Consider the following 16,767-nt stretch of genomic DNA (forward strand, 5'->3'; position numbering starts at 1 on the left):
TCTGTGATACGTAAAGCAGTTCTTATCCAGAGAATTAAAATAGTGTTTGTGTCCTGTCAGTAAAATCGCAGGAAGAAAATATTCTGCCTTACAAAGATTAGAAATAGGTGAATAGCATTTGTTTTCTTACCGTAATATGATTACTTCATGTCTTCATATGGATCCACTACAAAAGTCTTGCCATTACTTATAAATATATAATTGGATATTCTCTACAATTTTTATATATATGTGCATATATGTATTTATTTACATACACACATATACAAATTTTAAAGACAGAGTGAAAAAATCATTTAAAACTGATATCTTCTTGCATTAACTGGTTTTTGTTTCTTTCAAATATAGTATTTCAGCAAATCTGTATATGTGTGGGAGTATGTATATATGTGTGACTGTATCTGTCTATGTATTATTCCTCAGCTTTACATACAGGGCTATAGGAAAAGTGGATCTATGTATTATATTTTCATGGGTTCTGGAATACTGTCCTTAATACTAAACAATACCAACTCTTTGTAAGCTTTGATACCTATAATCCTTTACCAGAGCAATATTCTTAAATTCCATACAGATGACAAGTGTTAACAGCTCCAACTGAAGAAACAGTTGGCTTAAATTCCTCCTGAAGGGTGAATAGTATGAAATCCCTTCCTGAGGATTAAGTGGGGCTGAGGGCAGTGGGGTGTTGATGCAAAGTGGATGAAAGAGAATGAGACCCGTCAGAGACTAGTAAAAAACATCAGAGAATGGAGATTAGACTGTTAAAGGTCAACTTGACCATTTATACAATTATACCCCAAGTCAGTGTTGATCTATTAATCAGAAATTAAATTAAAAAATTTGATTTACTTAAGAAACATGGTTTCTGTCTCCAGGTAGGTTTGTTACTGAAGTGTGTGGAAATATGTGTTGAAATTCTTCTTCTTTTTTTTTAAAGATTTTATTTATTTATTTGAGAGAGAGAGAGCATGAGTGGGGAGGGGGAACAGGAGTAGGGGTCAGAGGCAGAGGGAGAAGCAGGCTCTCCGCTGAGCAGGGAGCCCACGTGGGGCTCAATCCCAGCATCCTGGGATCATGACCTGAGCTGAAGGCAGACGCTTAACCGACTGAGCCACCCAGGCGCCCCATGTTGAAAATATTCTTGATTGCCATTTAAATAAGTTTTTAGTAATTTACTATCAAACATTTTTAACAGTGAACAGAGTAAAAGTAAAAGTTTAGTAATTTACTATCAAACATTTTAACAGTGAACAGAGTAAAACAGTGAACAGAGGAATCAACAGAACCGTTGATTCCCGGCATCATAGTGTTTTACATTGTAAATTTGAAGTCCTCTTCATTGGTGCTTCCTAAAGATGAAATAGCTCTGAGAAGACATATACTTAAAATTAGATTGCCACTATCCTTGTTAAAATTTGAAAAGTGTAAATACTCCTAAATATTTTTTTCATTTTTGGAAAAGGCAAACTTTTTTTTTTTTTTTTTTTTTTTTAACCTGTAGGTACTACCGTGGGAGTGGTTTGTGCCACAGACAGAGATGAACCGGACACGATGCATACACTCCTGAAGTATAGCCTTTTGGAGCAGACCCCGAGGTCCCCTGGGGTCTTCGCTGTGCATCCCAGCACAGGAGTTATCACCATCACCTCTCATTATTTGGACAGAGAGGTAGCTTTCCACTCCGAGGAGCATCATTTTACTGGGGGCTGAGATCCCTGCCCCATTTACTGTCGTTGGCTCTCCCGTGGTCTTAGGTGTTTCTAGTTTATTTTATTTAGGTGTAAGACAATAAGAATTCCTGGTCTTGTTACCTTTTGTTTTGTTTTGTTTTTAATATTACTTCTATTTCCTTCAGTAAGAGAAGCCATAGGATTAATGCAGATCAATTGGTGCTTAGAAGGAGTAGGAACAAAGTATGTCTCTTATGAAAGTTGCTATTGTTAACTGTTACTCTATTCTTGTGTGTGGCTAGTTGGTTCCAGCTCAGTGAAGCCTTCAGTTCTGTCATGTAGGACAATTAATTTTGCTTGTTGCATGAGTTTAGATCATAGACTGATCCCTCTCCAGTTATTGTTGATACTTGATATGTGCTTTTTTTTTTTTAAGGTTTTATTTATTTATTTGACAGAGAGAGAGAGCGAGCGAGCACAAGTAGGGGGAGGAGCAGAGGAAGAGGGAAGAAGCAGGCTCTCTGCTGAGCAGGGAGTCCGATGCGGGGCTCGATCCCAGGACCCTGAGATCATGACCTGAGCTGAAGGCAGAGGCTTAACCGACTGAGCCACCCAGGCGCCCATTGATATGTGCTTTTTATGAGGAATGAATTAGTTGATATAAGGTTGATGGATTATTATGAAACCTGTCACACTGTTTGGATGATAATACTCGCATATTGTCGGGCATATAGCACTTTATGTTCAAATTCTTATGCATAATTATTATTTGGTCTTTATAATTTCCTTGTTTAACTAGATGAGTGTTCCATCCAATTTATAGAGGACAAATGTGACAGAAAGAGTGATTCGCCTGAATCAAATTACTGCACTGAATCTTCTGATTTTTGTTATTGTTGCTCTGTCTATATTGTCAGCCTGTGTTTAACTCAGAGCCCCGAATTATTGACTGAAGCAGATTAATCAATTTCATGTGCACTAAAGAGCTCGATTACAACACTTCAGTGGTTCCCACTGCAACCAGATTAACACAAATAGAGGGGTCAGTATGACATGGAGAGATAATGTACAGAAGAAATCAGTGGAATTTGATGCCAAAGAAAAAGGGAAGGGTTGATGAGAACCCGTGAAAAGGAATCAAAAATAGTACAAAGGTTCTATTTGTCATTATTTTTATCTTTGTGTGTGGTCAGGACAGTTTATGTGAGAAAGCACAGGATGGTAATAACTAATGGGCAGGTTTGAAGGGGCAATATGAATGTGTTTTTCAATATGTGGGGATAGGTAGAGTCTATATAGTAATCAAGCAAAAACAAGCGTTTTCCCTCATTTCTTACACATGGAGAAATGAGGCTTTAGGAATATTAAATAATTTGAGGGTACACAGCTTGTAAGGTACAGATCTGTGGTCAAACCCAGGTCTGTTTTCCTTTTTTTTTTTTTTTTTTTTTATTAAGATTTTATTTATTTATTTGAGAGAGAGGATGAGCTAGAGAGAGCATGAGAGGGGGGAGGGTCAGAGGGAGAAGTGGACTCCCCACTGAGCAGGGAGCCCAATGCGGGACTTGATCTCCAGACTCCAGGATCATGACCTGAGCTGAAGGCAGTCGCTTAACCAACTGAGCCACCCAGGCACCCCCCAGGTCTGTTTTCCTGATCAAAAAAAGTCAACAGGATTTTTCGGGGAGCAACCACAAAGTGTGTTGTGGGAACAACAGAGAAAAGAAAGAAATGAACAAGAGAGATAAACAAAAAAACCCCAGTGCCTTTAGAGGAAGAAAAAGCAGGGTATCAGACAGTGGGGCCTAAAGGAGGAGCATTTCAGGGTGGGAATGTTGGTTTCCAATGTGGAAGGGGGTGGTTAGCAAAATGAACACTGGAGGAAGAGATGGCAGGAAATTGAAAACGGAGAAAAGTAAAAAAGTGAAAACAAAACGAAAGGAGTGGCTAATGGATAATGAGAGAGAAGAGAAAGGCAACAGTGGTAATTGTGTCATAAAGTAATGAGTTCATTTCATCATCACCACACCATTTGCAAAAATTGTCTTCACTGAAGTCAACGGTGACCTCCTAATGGCTACATCCACCTGTTGCCTGAAGCCCCTGTCTATTGTTGGCACTTAATAAAACTCTTCTCTTTCCTGGTTCTTTTCCTGTTTCTCTGATCTTTCCTTTTTAGTGTGCGTAGCTTAGTCTTCCTACTTCCCCCATGCTTGAAATGCTACTGTTCCTTCTATCCTCAGCTCTTCTCATCCGTTAACCTCTCTTAGATAATCTGATTGCTGCTATAATTTCAACCAGCGTTTACATACTAATGACCCCCAGATTGGTATTTCTGGCTGTGAACTCTCCCGTAAGTATGGGGCCATACATCCAAGTGCCTTCTGAACCTTTCTCCTTAGATTTCCCATAGGCGCATAAAATCCAGCATATGCCAAACACAGCTCATTCCTTTTGGCCCTCCTTGCCAACCTTGCTAGTGTTCACTTCCATGGAGAAGTGAACGTGGCTCTCCTTCAGCATTTGCCGCAATGGTTGATGACACACACACCCTCTGCCTGCCCGAGGATGATGGCTGAGCATCATTCTCAACTCTCTCTTTTCTCTTAGGTTTTTATTTTTTTCAATTTTTAAAAAAAATTTTATTTTAATTCCAGTAGAGCTAACATACATTCTTATTTTAGTTTCAGGTGTATAATTGAGTGATTCAGTAATTCTGTATATTCCTCAGTGCTCATCAGGAAAAGTGTACTCTTTTTATTTTTTATTCTTTTTTTTATTATGTTATGTTAATCACCAGACATTACATCATTAGTTTTTTTATTATGTTATGTTAATCACCTCTCTTAGGTTTTGTATAGAATCTACCATCACATCCTGCTAAATGCTAACTCCCAAGGAACTTGCCTATCACCCTTTCTGTCTGTTCTCATGGCCACTTCCTCAGATTTGGATCCCCTGTGTTAGACGATTTCTTTTACTTTCAGCTCAGTTTACCACAAATGATGCTAAATCTTCTTTAAGAAACTTCTTTCTAAAACTCAGATGTTCTTATTTTGTGCTCCCTCTAGGACTCCCACAAAACTTTTCCCAATTACCTGCTACTTAAAGTATAAATCTAAATTCTTAGTATGGCTTTTTGTAATTTAACCTCTATTTACCTTTTCAGCTTCTCCCTGTCTACCAAGTTCTTAAAGTGTATACAAATATGGAATCCAATAAAAGCATGGATATGCACAAATAGAAGAGTGTACAATTGAGGTTTCATTTGTAAGTCAAAGCATATGTTTTCAGAACTGATTAAATATTTGCTTTGTTTTCAGTCTGTAGAAAAGTACTCACTGATAATGAAAGTACAAGACATGGATGGTCAGTTTTTTGGATTGATGAGTACATCAACCTGTATGATCACAGTAAAAGATTCAAATGACAACGCACCTACTTTCAAACAAAATACTGTAAGTATATAGTTTCAGAATCTACCTCCACTTGTCAACTATTATTTGTTATTTAATATGAATTAACAAAGTATTTAGCATACTTTGATGTATGTTTATTTTTTATGAATAAAATTAGAATTTAAATCACTGACATATATATCTCTCTTATTTATTCATTGTAGTATTTATATTATCTCCTAATAAAAGCAAGTAACATTCATCTTCATTTATAATGTAGTTCTTTCATTTCAAAGATAATCCTTAATGAAACAACAGTCTTTGTAATTCATAGCTTTAAAATAAACTAGATAAAAACTATAAGAACCAGTATTCTTGGAGTGGAAGAAATATTTTACTTTGTTTGTAGAAGTTCTCTTTATAAAGTGAGTTTTTAATGAGTTCTTTCTGTTTCAGTACGAAGCATCAGTAGAGGAAAATGCATACAATGTGGAGATCTTACGAATACCTGTAGAAGATAAGGATTTAATTAACACTGCCAATTGGAGAGCCAATTTTACCATTTTGAAGGGCAATGAAAATGGACATTTCAAAATCAGCACAGACAAAGAAACTAATGAGGGTGTTTTGTGGATTGTAAAGGTACAGTAATAATTAATAATTGACAACTTGGCAAGCTAACAAGTTCTATTCAACTAGTGGCTTAATCAACTAAATAGTTTCAGATCAAAGACTCCAGAAGTTAGAATAGAGCTAAGTCTGTTTAGTCCAACTGTTCCCATCTAATACTGTCTTTCTTCTATAATTTTATTGCCAGTCATTTGTCACCAAGCTTATGCTTGAACATTCTCAGTTCTAAGGATCTCCATATCTCCATTGGCAGCAGATTCCATATTTGGAGAGCTTTGATTCTCGGAAGTCCTTCTTCTACTGTGCCCAAATTATTCTCCTTATATCCCATGGTTCTGTCTCTAATGGTCTGGGTTCCATCCCTAATGGAAGAAATAGAATTCTTTTGAAAAGATTGCTATGTTCATTTGAAACTTACCTTCTCTATGGTAAGTGTTCCTGATTCCTTTATTCCTAGCATGATATAATTTAGAAGCCCATAGTCTTCTCATTCTCTTTCTCTCTGGAATATGCCTGGTTGTATCTGATCCTTTGTAGGTGGAATTGAGGATGAAATATAGTGTTATATCAGACAGCACTGAAGTAACTTACTCCTTATTCTATATATTGTATTTTTGGTTGCATTGTTTTATTCTAGGGTCCAGGTTATGAGGATAGAAAAGGCCCTAGTTGGGAAGGATTCTTGGTTTTATATTTGTAACTCAGAACAAGGAAGAAAATTGTCCTATGGGCGGGTAAAGGAGTCATCTTTTGACTAAAGGAAGCTTTCCTGCCAACGACAATATGGTGGAGACTTTGATACATAAATATTTATTTATAATTGTTTCCTCTGTAAAAATTTCCAGAGATTATGTAATAAGGCATCTGCAAGTTCTACCCAGTGTGAATAGTCAAATATATTTGTTCCAAATTACTCTCAACATCAGACCTCTATTTTAGTTTTCTCTAATATGATCTGCTCGAGTTGAATACTGAAACCAACTACTTAAGAAAAATGAAACTTTATAACTGATAGTAGTAGGAAAAGAAATAAGCAGATGGTACTGATTGTTTTTCCTCTTTATTGGTCCAGCTCAATCCAGTCTTCATTTGCACTCTCCAGAAAGCGGAACCCAAGACAAGGAATTCAATGAAGGGAAATATTTAGAAAGTGGGTCCCAGGAAGCCAGAGTAAAAATGGGAAAGTAGGACAGGAAAGAATGGAAAGCCAATCAAGTCTGCGTTACTGACTTAGTCACCTCGGGTGTTCAATCCTGCAATGAACCATGTAGAATGTACTTCAGAATTATCTCCTCAAAAAATAGTACCTGGGGCATTTATCCATCGACTCCAGCTGTTGATACCCATGCCTCATTGGTTGAAGGTTGCCTCCAGGGAACCTTCGTGTTCCTGCACTTCTGGGCTTGGCTGTGCTTTGTAGAGGGAGAGTACTCTGGCTTGGGAGCAAACTTTGAATCTGAAGAGCTAAATCTTTGTGTGCTTGAGATGTGAGTCTGTCAGCATAAGCCGGGGAGTGTCCACCACAGCTGCCCCTGAAGTCGGGCAGGCTGAGGGTCTGTGGTGTATAATTTCCAAAGGTAGACACACCTATTAGTACAGGCATTTGCCTCAAAAACTGATGTGATTGGCAACAAATGTTCTGTAAGAGATTTCTCCTGGACACCTCCTCTGCACACCCCTCACCCCCACCTTCACTTCTTTCTAGAACTAAGTCAAAGAAATAGCTTGAGATCTGAGGTGGATAGATTATGCCAACTGCAGTAGCTCAAGTCAGACCCAAGCTCAGACGTTTTAGAGTTCTCCGTATCTGTTGCTTGATTAGAAGGCTCCTCCTTGGTTCTCTCTCATTCGAGTCCATTATTAAAGACCCGTTATTATTATTTTTTAAATCTCAGTGATTTTATCTTGCTTCAGAAGGCAAAATTTAAGTAACACTGGGAATTAAATTTTTATTGTGAATTTTTTAACCAATACAAAATGAATTTTAGTAAACTTTGTCAGAAGAATATATTCTAAAAAAAATCATAGTATGTCAACACATTCCGTTTTTTTCATATTCAGAGTGGATTTTTTCCCCTCGAGTGTTGATCACAGAGACATTAAGAAAAGTATTTCCAAATATTTTCAGAAATTATAGCCTGTATCCTAGAATATTTCTCACTTTGTGTGACTAATAAACATCTGTTTTATTTCTGGTGAACAGCTTCTGGGTACCATCTCAGGATTCCCCAGGAGGGAGAACAATTAGATGGTGATACTTTAATTTTTTGTCTCTCGTTCAGTTTAAGTTAATTTCACATATGAAGAATAAAGAAAATCCCCCCAATAAAATTTATATGCATTTATTCCTATTATCTTTAAACATAAGATAGTTGCACTTGTATTTTATAGTTACATCCTAGTTCTTATACCTAGGAAATGCTTTTAGAATTTTAAAAGCACTTATCAAGTATTGATCACCTTTCATGTCTGTCACAGGGAATGATGCTAATCATCTTATGTAGGTTATATCTAGCTGTCACATCCCCTTTAGGATAAGATATTATTATTATCCCCATTTTACAATTAAAAAAAGATGCCCCACTTGCCCCAGTTCATGGGAGGTGATAGAGCTAGGATGTGAACTCAGACGTTCTTGATGCAGAACCTTCCTCAGAACCGCGGTGCTACTTTTCCAGCTGGGGACCTTTGGGTCATGTTCCCCTCGTCTCTCCTCTTTCCCATCCTTGGGTTACTTGGTTGGATAAAACCATGACTTTAGTTGCACAAGGGGTCTTTTTTTGGAACTTGAATTAATTTCTACTTCTCTGAGTTTACTTTTTAAATCATCTCCTTCCTCTGTAATTAATAGCTCCTTTGGTAATTTTACCTTCTCTCTTTCTTTGAGCCATTCATAATAGTCTGTAACATTTTGGTCAAAAAAATTTGCATTTTCCATGGTATATTTTCCTTTCTGTATTTTACACAAACCCTTAGAAAACTTGAATTCATCACACAGTTCTTTTGGTAGCCACACTGGTCTTTAAGGTGTCTTATCTTTTTCCTTGCTAAAGATTTGTGTTTGTGTACTTATTTCTTTAAGTGCTTTCTAACCTTGGTGAGTCATCTTCTATTTTAAAATCAAACACTGGGGGCGCCTGGGTGGCGCAGTCGGTTAAGCGGCTGCCTTCAGCTCAGGTCATGATTCCAGGGTCCCGGAATAGGGATTGAGCCCCACATTGGGCTCTCTACTGGGTGGGGAGTCTGCTTCTCCCTCTCCCTCTGTTCCTGCCCACCTGCTCGTGCTCACTCGGTCTCTCTCAAATAAATAAATGAAGTCTTAAAAAAAAGTTTAAAATCAGGGGCACCTGGGTGGCTCAGTTGTTGGGCATCTGCCTTCGGCTCAGGTCATGATCCCAGGGTCCTGGGATCGAGCCCCACGTCGGGCCCTGCTCTGCGGGAGGCCTGCTTCTCCCTCTCCCACTCCCCCTGCTTGTGTTCCCTCTCTCGCTGTGTCTCTCTCTGTCAAATGAAAGAAAAAAAGATTAAAAAAAAGATAAAAAGTTTAAAATCAAACACTGTATAATCAAGTCATTTTGAAATCCATCATTCTTTCACTACTTACATAATGATGGCTAGGAATGAACTTTATTCATTCCTTTATACCAAAATGAATTAAATAATCAGTAAGTTAAGTTAAGCCAAAGATTGCTCAAATATACTTCTTTAATCTAAACAAAGCTTCCAAATGTTGCCTTGTTAGTTGGTGTCTCCTCTTGGTGCATTATTTTGGCTATTAACCAAAAATACATCACTTTTTCTTTCAATTGCCCGGGTGACAGATCCTTATAATGTAGAGTAGAAAGCACTCACTGTGGGCTTACAATGTTAAATGTTATTCTTACACAGTAGTGCAGAAGACAAAACTTAGTCTCAGAGAGGTTAAGGACCTTAGTCGAAGTGGCGCAGCTAGGATGCAGTAGGACAGTATTTGAACCTAGGTCTCTTCAATTGCAAAGTACATGCTCTTCAGTGCCATGTTAAATTCCTTTGTATAGCTATGTGATCTTGGAAAGTTAGCCTCTCTATTATCTATAAAACATAAAAAAAATACTTCTCTCTGCCTCCCTAATAGCTATTGCATTATAACAATGAAAGTGAAAACACTTGGTATACTATAGGATATTATTATTATATTTTTAGAAGCCTTACATGTTCGTGGGGCTAGTGTTATAATTGTCCATATTGGATAACTTTTCTGGAACCGTCGAGCATGAGCTGATGCAATCTTTAGCTCAGGCCTGGATGATCTTTCCATCCCAGCATTTCCTTTCTATTTGAGGAGCAGCCATAGTGCACACGGGCTTGAGCGACAAAAATACTGTTCTCGGCTGTTCTCAACAGAGAGGGCCCACTACAAAACAGCACTTTATATTCTGGGAACCATTAATATCTCAGTGCAGATATAGGCTATTTTTTTTTTTAAAGATTTTATTTATTTATTTGACAGAGAGAGACACAGCGAGAGAGGGAACGCAAACAGGGGGAGTGGGAGAGGGAGAAGCAGGCTTCCCGCTGAGCAGGGAGCCCAGTGAGGGGCTCGATGCTGGGACCCTGGGATCATGACCTGAGCCGAAGGCAGACGCTTAACGACCGAGCCACCCAGGCGCCCCTAGGATATTTTTGAGCCTTTTTTTTTTTTAATTGATTAAAACATAAAGCTACCTTGTGGTGGAAGAGAATTCCTGTTTTTTTTTCATTAATCACTGATTTCATCCCACCAGATTTCCAATCTGCAGAGTTTTAAGCTTCTAAAGCAATATCCAGTGTAAGCCTTGAAAAATTACATAAAGAAATTCTAAGGCTTTAGCAAGGGGTCCTGGCTGGAATAACAGCACCTCCTCCAGAACAGCAGCTGTTCCTGAATTTCCATCCATGTGTCATTGCCAGGAGATGCTCTCATTCTCTTTGTGATCATACCGACACATGTAATTTGTGACATAGTATTCATTAGCAACAGATAAACAGATATTCTTTTCCTCTTTTGACTCTCCATTTTCTGGAATGTTCATAAAAAATAAAAAAGCGTTTCACATACATTTTGTGGAATCTAAGATTCAGAAATTTCCTTGACTTCTTAGTGGACTCATGATATTAGGTATCTCAGCTTGATAATAGCTAGGTATGGGGAAAGATTTAAAATAAAAATTTGACTCCTCCATTTTGATTTTGTTCAATGGCCAGCCAATGATGGTTTTGATAAGCAGAAAGAGAAAGAAAAAAATGCTTCGAGTTTGCAATACAATGTAAAATAATGTTTTTATAGGTTTTGCTTGATTTGCTGTCTAAAAATCAGTTTGTTTTTTTTTAAGATTTTATTTATTTATTTATTTGACAGAGAGAGAGAGAGAGAGACAGATAGTGAGAGCAGGAACACAAGCGGGGGAGTGGGAGAGGGAGAAGCAAGCTTCCTGCTGAGCATGAAGCCCAATGCGGGGCTCGATCCCACCACCCTGGGATCATGACCTGAGCTGAAGGCAGACGCTTAACGACTGAGCCACCCAGGCGCCCCTAGAAATCCGTTTTAATCAAAGGATTCACTTAAATATTTTTAGAGGCCGATGAACCCAATTAAGCAGCATCATATAGCAGAGGGATTATAGTGTGGTGGTTAAGGAAATGGACATAGTCCATAGGAAGTAGTAAGTCAAACAAAATTGCATTCTCCTGGAGTTAGATGCCCCTTACACTGGTCCTTTAGTGCTCTAAAGCAGGACTGTAAAAACACTGTTTGGTGTTTTTTTGTTTTTTGTTTTTTTGCATTATCTCCAGGTTCAGAATCATTTTCCTTAGTAAGAATGAACTATAAAAGTATTTCAGGAATTATTTTTCCACAGCTCCATAAGACCACCTGCAGAAACGTTCAGACCACTCTTGCTAAAGGCTTCGTGAAGAATCACCTCTCTCTTTAGCCAAGGGTAAAAGTCAATATTGATTGAATGGGAACATAGAATTTATGCAACACTATTCATGTTTACAGTTGTTCACTTGTTATTTGAAATACCGTATGTATTTTACACTGATGCTGATACCCATATGCTTTTTTTAAAAGCCGCTGAATTATGAAGAAAACCACCAAGTGATCCTGGAAATTGGAGCAAACAATGAAGCTCCGTTTGCTAGAGATGTTGCACTCAGAATGGCAACCATGAACCGAGCCTTGGTCACAGTTCATGTGAGGGATCAGGATGAAGGGCCTGAATGCAGCCCTGCAGCTCAATATGTGCGGATTAAAGAAAACTCAGCAGTGGGGTCAAAGGTCAATGGCTATAAGGCGTATGACCCTGAAACTAGAAGTAGCAATGGCTTAAGGTACAAAGAAGTCTGTAACCACATACGAATAATGTATTTGTAATAACTGAGATAGTAACTTATTTTAATACATTTTATATTGCTGAAGACTTTTTATTTTACATTAATAGGTACAAAAAATTGCATGATCCTAAAGGATGGATCACCATTGATGAGATTTCGGGGTCAATCACAATCTCCAAAATCCTGGACCGGGAGACCATGACTCCCAGAAATGACTTATATAATATTACAGTCCTGGCAATAGACCAAGGTAAAAAAAAAAAAAAAAAAAAGTTTTAATATGGTATTTTAGAAAGGAATTAGAGAATAAACTGCTATTATTATTGTGCAGAATTTTTGTGATAAGTATTTGGAATTGTTAGAAATTACTTTGAAGACTGTTCCTGTTTCTTTTAATCATCTAACAAGGTGAACCTTGTAAGGTAAGCCATGTCTTATTTATCTTTATATCCCCAGCATAGCGAGACCTCAAATGCTTATGGATCCATGTGTTGGAGGGCAAAGACAAAACTTAAGTCTAGGATCAGATGAAATGGCCTCACTAGACTCTTGTATATCTCTTTATGCCACTTTAAATAGAATCTTTGAGAAACTCAGTTGATTATTAGGTCAAAGTGATCCTTTCCTTGAATTCTGTTCCTTAAAACAACCCAGAGGTTCTCAACCTCAGCTTCATACTAGAATATTAGAATAATTCATAATTAGAATAATATTCTAATTCAATTAGAATAATAGTAATCCACTTGGGGCACTTAAAAAAATCATTTTGTAGGCATGACTTTGACACGCTGAATCAGAATCCTGGGTTGGGGAACCTGAACATCATATCTTAAAAATCTCCCTAAGTGGCTTAAATGTGTATCAGGATTAGAATAACTTTTTGTACCCTTTTTACTGTTCATTAACATCTGTACCAGAAGAAACCCGCCCTGAAACACAGAGTTTGCAATTCACACATTGATTTTTATTGTTTGGTAATAATCCTGACATAAGGTTTATTGGCAGTTCTGGCTGATATTATCAATGGTGGTACTGATTTTAGATGATCTGTAGGTTTCATGTATCCTACATTCTTATGTCCCATTTTCTGTAATAATCAGCTTATTTAAGAAAACACATATGTAGAATGTAGTTAATTTGTTTTATTAGGAAACTATAAAAGAAGGCAAGAAACTACACTAAACCTTTTCTCTTTCTTCCTAGATGGTAGATCGTGTACTGGAACACTCGCAATTAACATTGAAGATACGAATGATAACCCACCAGAAATACTTCAAAGTAATGTAATAGTTTGCAAACCAAAGATGAAGTATACTGACATCTCAGCTGTCGATCCTGATGAACCTGTCCATGGTGCTCCATTTTATTTCAGCTTGGCAAACACTTCTCCAGAAACGAACAGAATATGGATCCTCACCAAAGTTAATGGTATTTATTGATTTATTTTTAAAGATGTGTTTATTTATTTGAGAGAGAGGGAGGAGAGTGTGAGAGAGCATGTGAGCAAGTGGGTGGAGGGGCAGAGGGAGAGAATCTTCAAGCAGACCCATGAGATCATGACCTGAGCCGAACCCAGGTGTCTTTTGGACACTTAACTGACTGAGCCACCCAGGCACCCCAAAAATGTTTAATAAAAAATAATGATTTATATGTTCTAAAATAACTGAGAATGGATTTTCTTGTTTACTATAATATTCTCATTAATATATTTGAGAAGACTAACTCAGACTTTTACAAATATTATAGGAGGTCTGTGTTATATATTGCCTATAAAATGCAAGAAATCATAATTTTTATGAAGGCAAAATTTGTATTTCCAACAAAGACAAAAAAGCTTTATTAAAATATTGGGCAGCTTATCATTAAGAAAAGTTGTTTTTGGTGTATTTTTTTTTGAGAGAGAGGGAGGGTGGGGGAAGGATAGAGGGAGAGAGAATCTTAAAGCAGGCTCCACGCTGCGCATGGAGCCCAAGGCAGGCCTCAATGTCATGACCCTGGGATCGTGGTCACGACCTGAGCCGAAATCAAGAGTCGGACGCTCAACCGACTGAGCCACCGAGGCGCCTCTGGTGTATTTTTAAAGTGACTCCAGTGAGGTGAGGACAGAGCAGAGATGGGCTGTTTAAATTTTAGTGTAAGTAAACTGTGAAATGAGGAATCTGGGTGTGTGAGACAAGCACTCTATAGTATTCTGGAAAGCAACATGGTGGGATTGGACAGAGGCATGGCGTTGGAGCCCTCAAAACAGCTTCCTACGATAGTGGTTTCTGGGGGAGTGTAGTATTCTATATTTCAGGCACCCTTCCCATTTCATAGTTCGATATTAATTCATGATGCCTGTGGAGCACCTGCTGTCTACCATGCACTGTTCTGACCCTGCAGATACGTGTAGAGTCAACAAGACAGACATGACTCCAGTTCAGATGCTCACATCTATGAAATCTTTCTTGAAGTCGAAGGAGTAGCATCATGACCTTTTCTACCTGTATTATAGCTCCTTTCATGTTGTATTATTATCTGTTTACCTTTCTCCTCCAATACATGAGTTTCTCAGGATATTTGTGATTTATCTGTGTATTTCCAGCACGTAACCCAGTGCTTAGTAGATATTAACAGCTTAATAAGTGTTTGTTTAATCAATAATTGGTTAATAAATATGCACAAAGAAGGAAAATGCTGGGGGAATAAGTAAACCAGTGTTCTTAGAGTTGAGGTTTTAGCAGGAATGCTGAGAGATTGGGTGGGAGGATGGATGGACTCTGGTCGTGAAGAGCCTATGTACCAGGCTCGGGAGACCGACGTTTTGTACAGCAGGTGTGCTCTGGGAGTGGGCCGGGAAGGAGTGCTGTGCCCAGATTTATGTCTTAACAAGGTGACATTGGTGACAGGACAGTTTGAAGAGGGCAGAGTGGAATGGCAAGGACGTCACAAGCTGTTGCACTAGTATGAATAAACGAGATGTGACTACAGCTGAGCTTGTGGTCTTGAGGGAGGAGAGGAATTTGAAGGATTTTATCTTAGCCACAGTATGATCTGGGAGGGTTCCACCTAACCCTTCATAGTAATTCACATTCCTCTGGGGAGCTTTACATTTGAGGTGCAGCCAAAAATCTTTGAAGTTCTTATCAGCTGTGACAGTGCATTTAAGAAAGGCTTACAAGTTACAGATGACTTCGAGGATGTGCATGGTGCTACTGTATCATTTCGCTTATTGCAAAACTCCGACTGTTGTAATTGGCTTTGAAAGGGTGTAGAGTTTTTGGTCACTTGATAATGAAGTCATTAAAGTAGGTATCGAGGCTATTGGGGAAATATCATAGTTGATAAAAATGTATTGTTATGTTACAGATACATCTGTTTTTATGTAAGCCTTATACCTAGCCTGGGTGACATTAATTAGCTTTCTGGTATTGAGATCACTTCTAGAGGGAAGGCATAATAACGAAGGGTCTGTTGTACTTTGGAGAATTACCTTATGTGTAAAGATAATGGACAGGTACCAGTAAGTAAATGGACAAGAGAATGTCAACTTAAGACGTACTTTGTGCATAGCAATAGTTGTTAATTCTTTTTTTTTTTTTTTTTTTTTTAAAGATTTTATTTATTTATTTGAGAGAGAGAATGAGAGAGAGAGAGCACATGAGAGGGGGGAGGGTCAGAGGGAGAAGCAGACTCCCTGCCGAGCAGGGAGCCCGATGCGGGACTTGATCCAGGGACTCCAGGATCATGACCTGAGCCGAAGGCAGTCGCTTAACCAACTGAGCCACCCAGGCGCCCCAATAGTTGTTAATTCTTTATGAGTACCATAAACTGGTACTATAGAAAAATGCTTGAGGTGCATATCAGGGGCCCATCTACCATCATTGGTTTGTAGATAAGGGAAAGATAAGGGAATATTCAGTATTGCTGAATTGCTACTGGATCACTCCAGTGTCAAATTATGTCTTTCAGCCGCTCGTAAAAAGTTACAATGGGCATACATAGTAATATTAGTGCTGAGAAATGCGGAAGGTAGTTCTCCATTTTAACACATTTTCATGTGGCAGGTGGTTCCTTGAGAATAATATGTGTAGAAACACATGCTAAGGGAGAAATAAATGTCCATTAAAGATATAATTCTTTCATTTTCTTTCAGATACAGCTGCCCGTCTTTCGTATCAGAAAAATGCTGAATTTCAGGAATACAGTGTTCCTATTACTGTAAAAGATAGAGAAGGTCAATCTGCAACAAAAACCCTGAGAGTTAATCTGTGTGATTGTACTCATCCAAGTCAATGTGTGGCAGCTCGAAGGAGTGCAGGAGTAATACTTGGAAAATGGGCGATCCTGGCCATCCTACTGGGTATCGCACTACTGTTTTGTAAGTCCTTTTACTTACTTAAAGTTAAAATGTATCATAAATACCTGAGTGCAGGAAAAGGTCTTTTTTTTTTTTTTAAAGATTTATTTATTTGAGAGAGCGAGAATGAGAGAGAGAGAGAGAGAGTACATGACGGGAGGGAGGGTCAGAGGGAGAAGCAGGCTCCTCGCTGAGCAGGGAGCCCGATGCGGGACTCCAGGATCATGACCTGAGCCGAAGGCAGTCGCCCAACCGACTGAGCCACCCAGGCGCCCCAGGAAAAGATCTTTTTTTTTTTTTTTTAAGATTTATTTATTTGAGAGAGAGAGAATGAGAGAGAGAGAGAGAGTACATGACGGGGGGGGGGGGGGGG

General features: G+C 38.4%; 1 protein-coding gene across 1 annotated transcript in view; it reads left to right on the plus strand.

Annotated features, from left to right (window-relative positions):
- The window catches only part of DSC3 (desmocollin 3), a 48,520-nt gene that overhangs the window by 22,428 nt on the left and 9,325 nt on the right, over positions 1-16,767 (plus strand). The window contains 7 exon segments of the mRNA XM_021686075.2: positions 1,505-1,671; positions 4,997-5,131; positions 5,528-5,713; positions 11,793-12,052; positions 12,163-12,305; positions 13,259-13,483; positions 16,191-16,415. Of these exon segments, the coding sequence (XP_021541750.2) occupies positions 1,505-1,671; positions 4,997-5,131; positions 5,528-5,713; positions 11,793-12,052; positions 12,163-12,305; positions 13,259-13,483; positions 16,191-16,415 (1,341 nt within the window).

This window comes from Neomonachus schauinslandi, chromosome 14 (assembly GCF_002201575.2).
Source record: "Neomonachus schauinslandi chromosome 14, ASM220157v2, whole genome shotgun sequence".
Taxonomy (NCBI): Eukaryota; Metazoa; Chordata; class Mammalia; order Carnivora; family Phocidae; genus Neomonachus; species Neomonachus schauinslandi.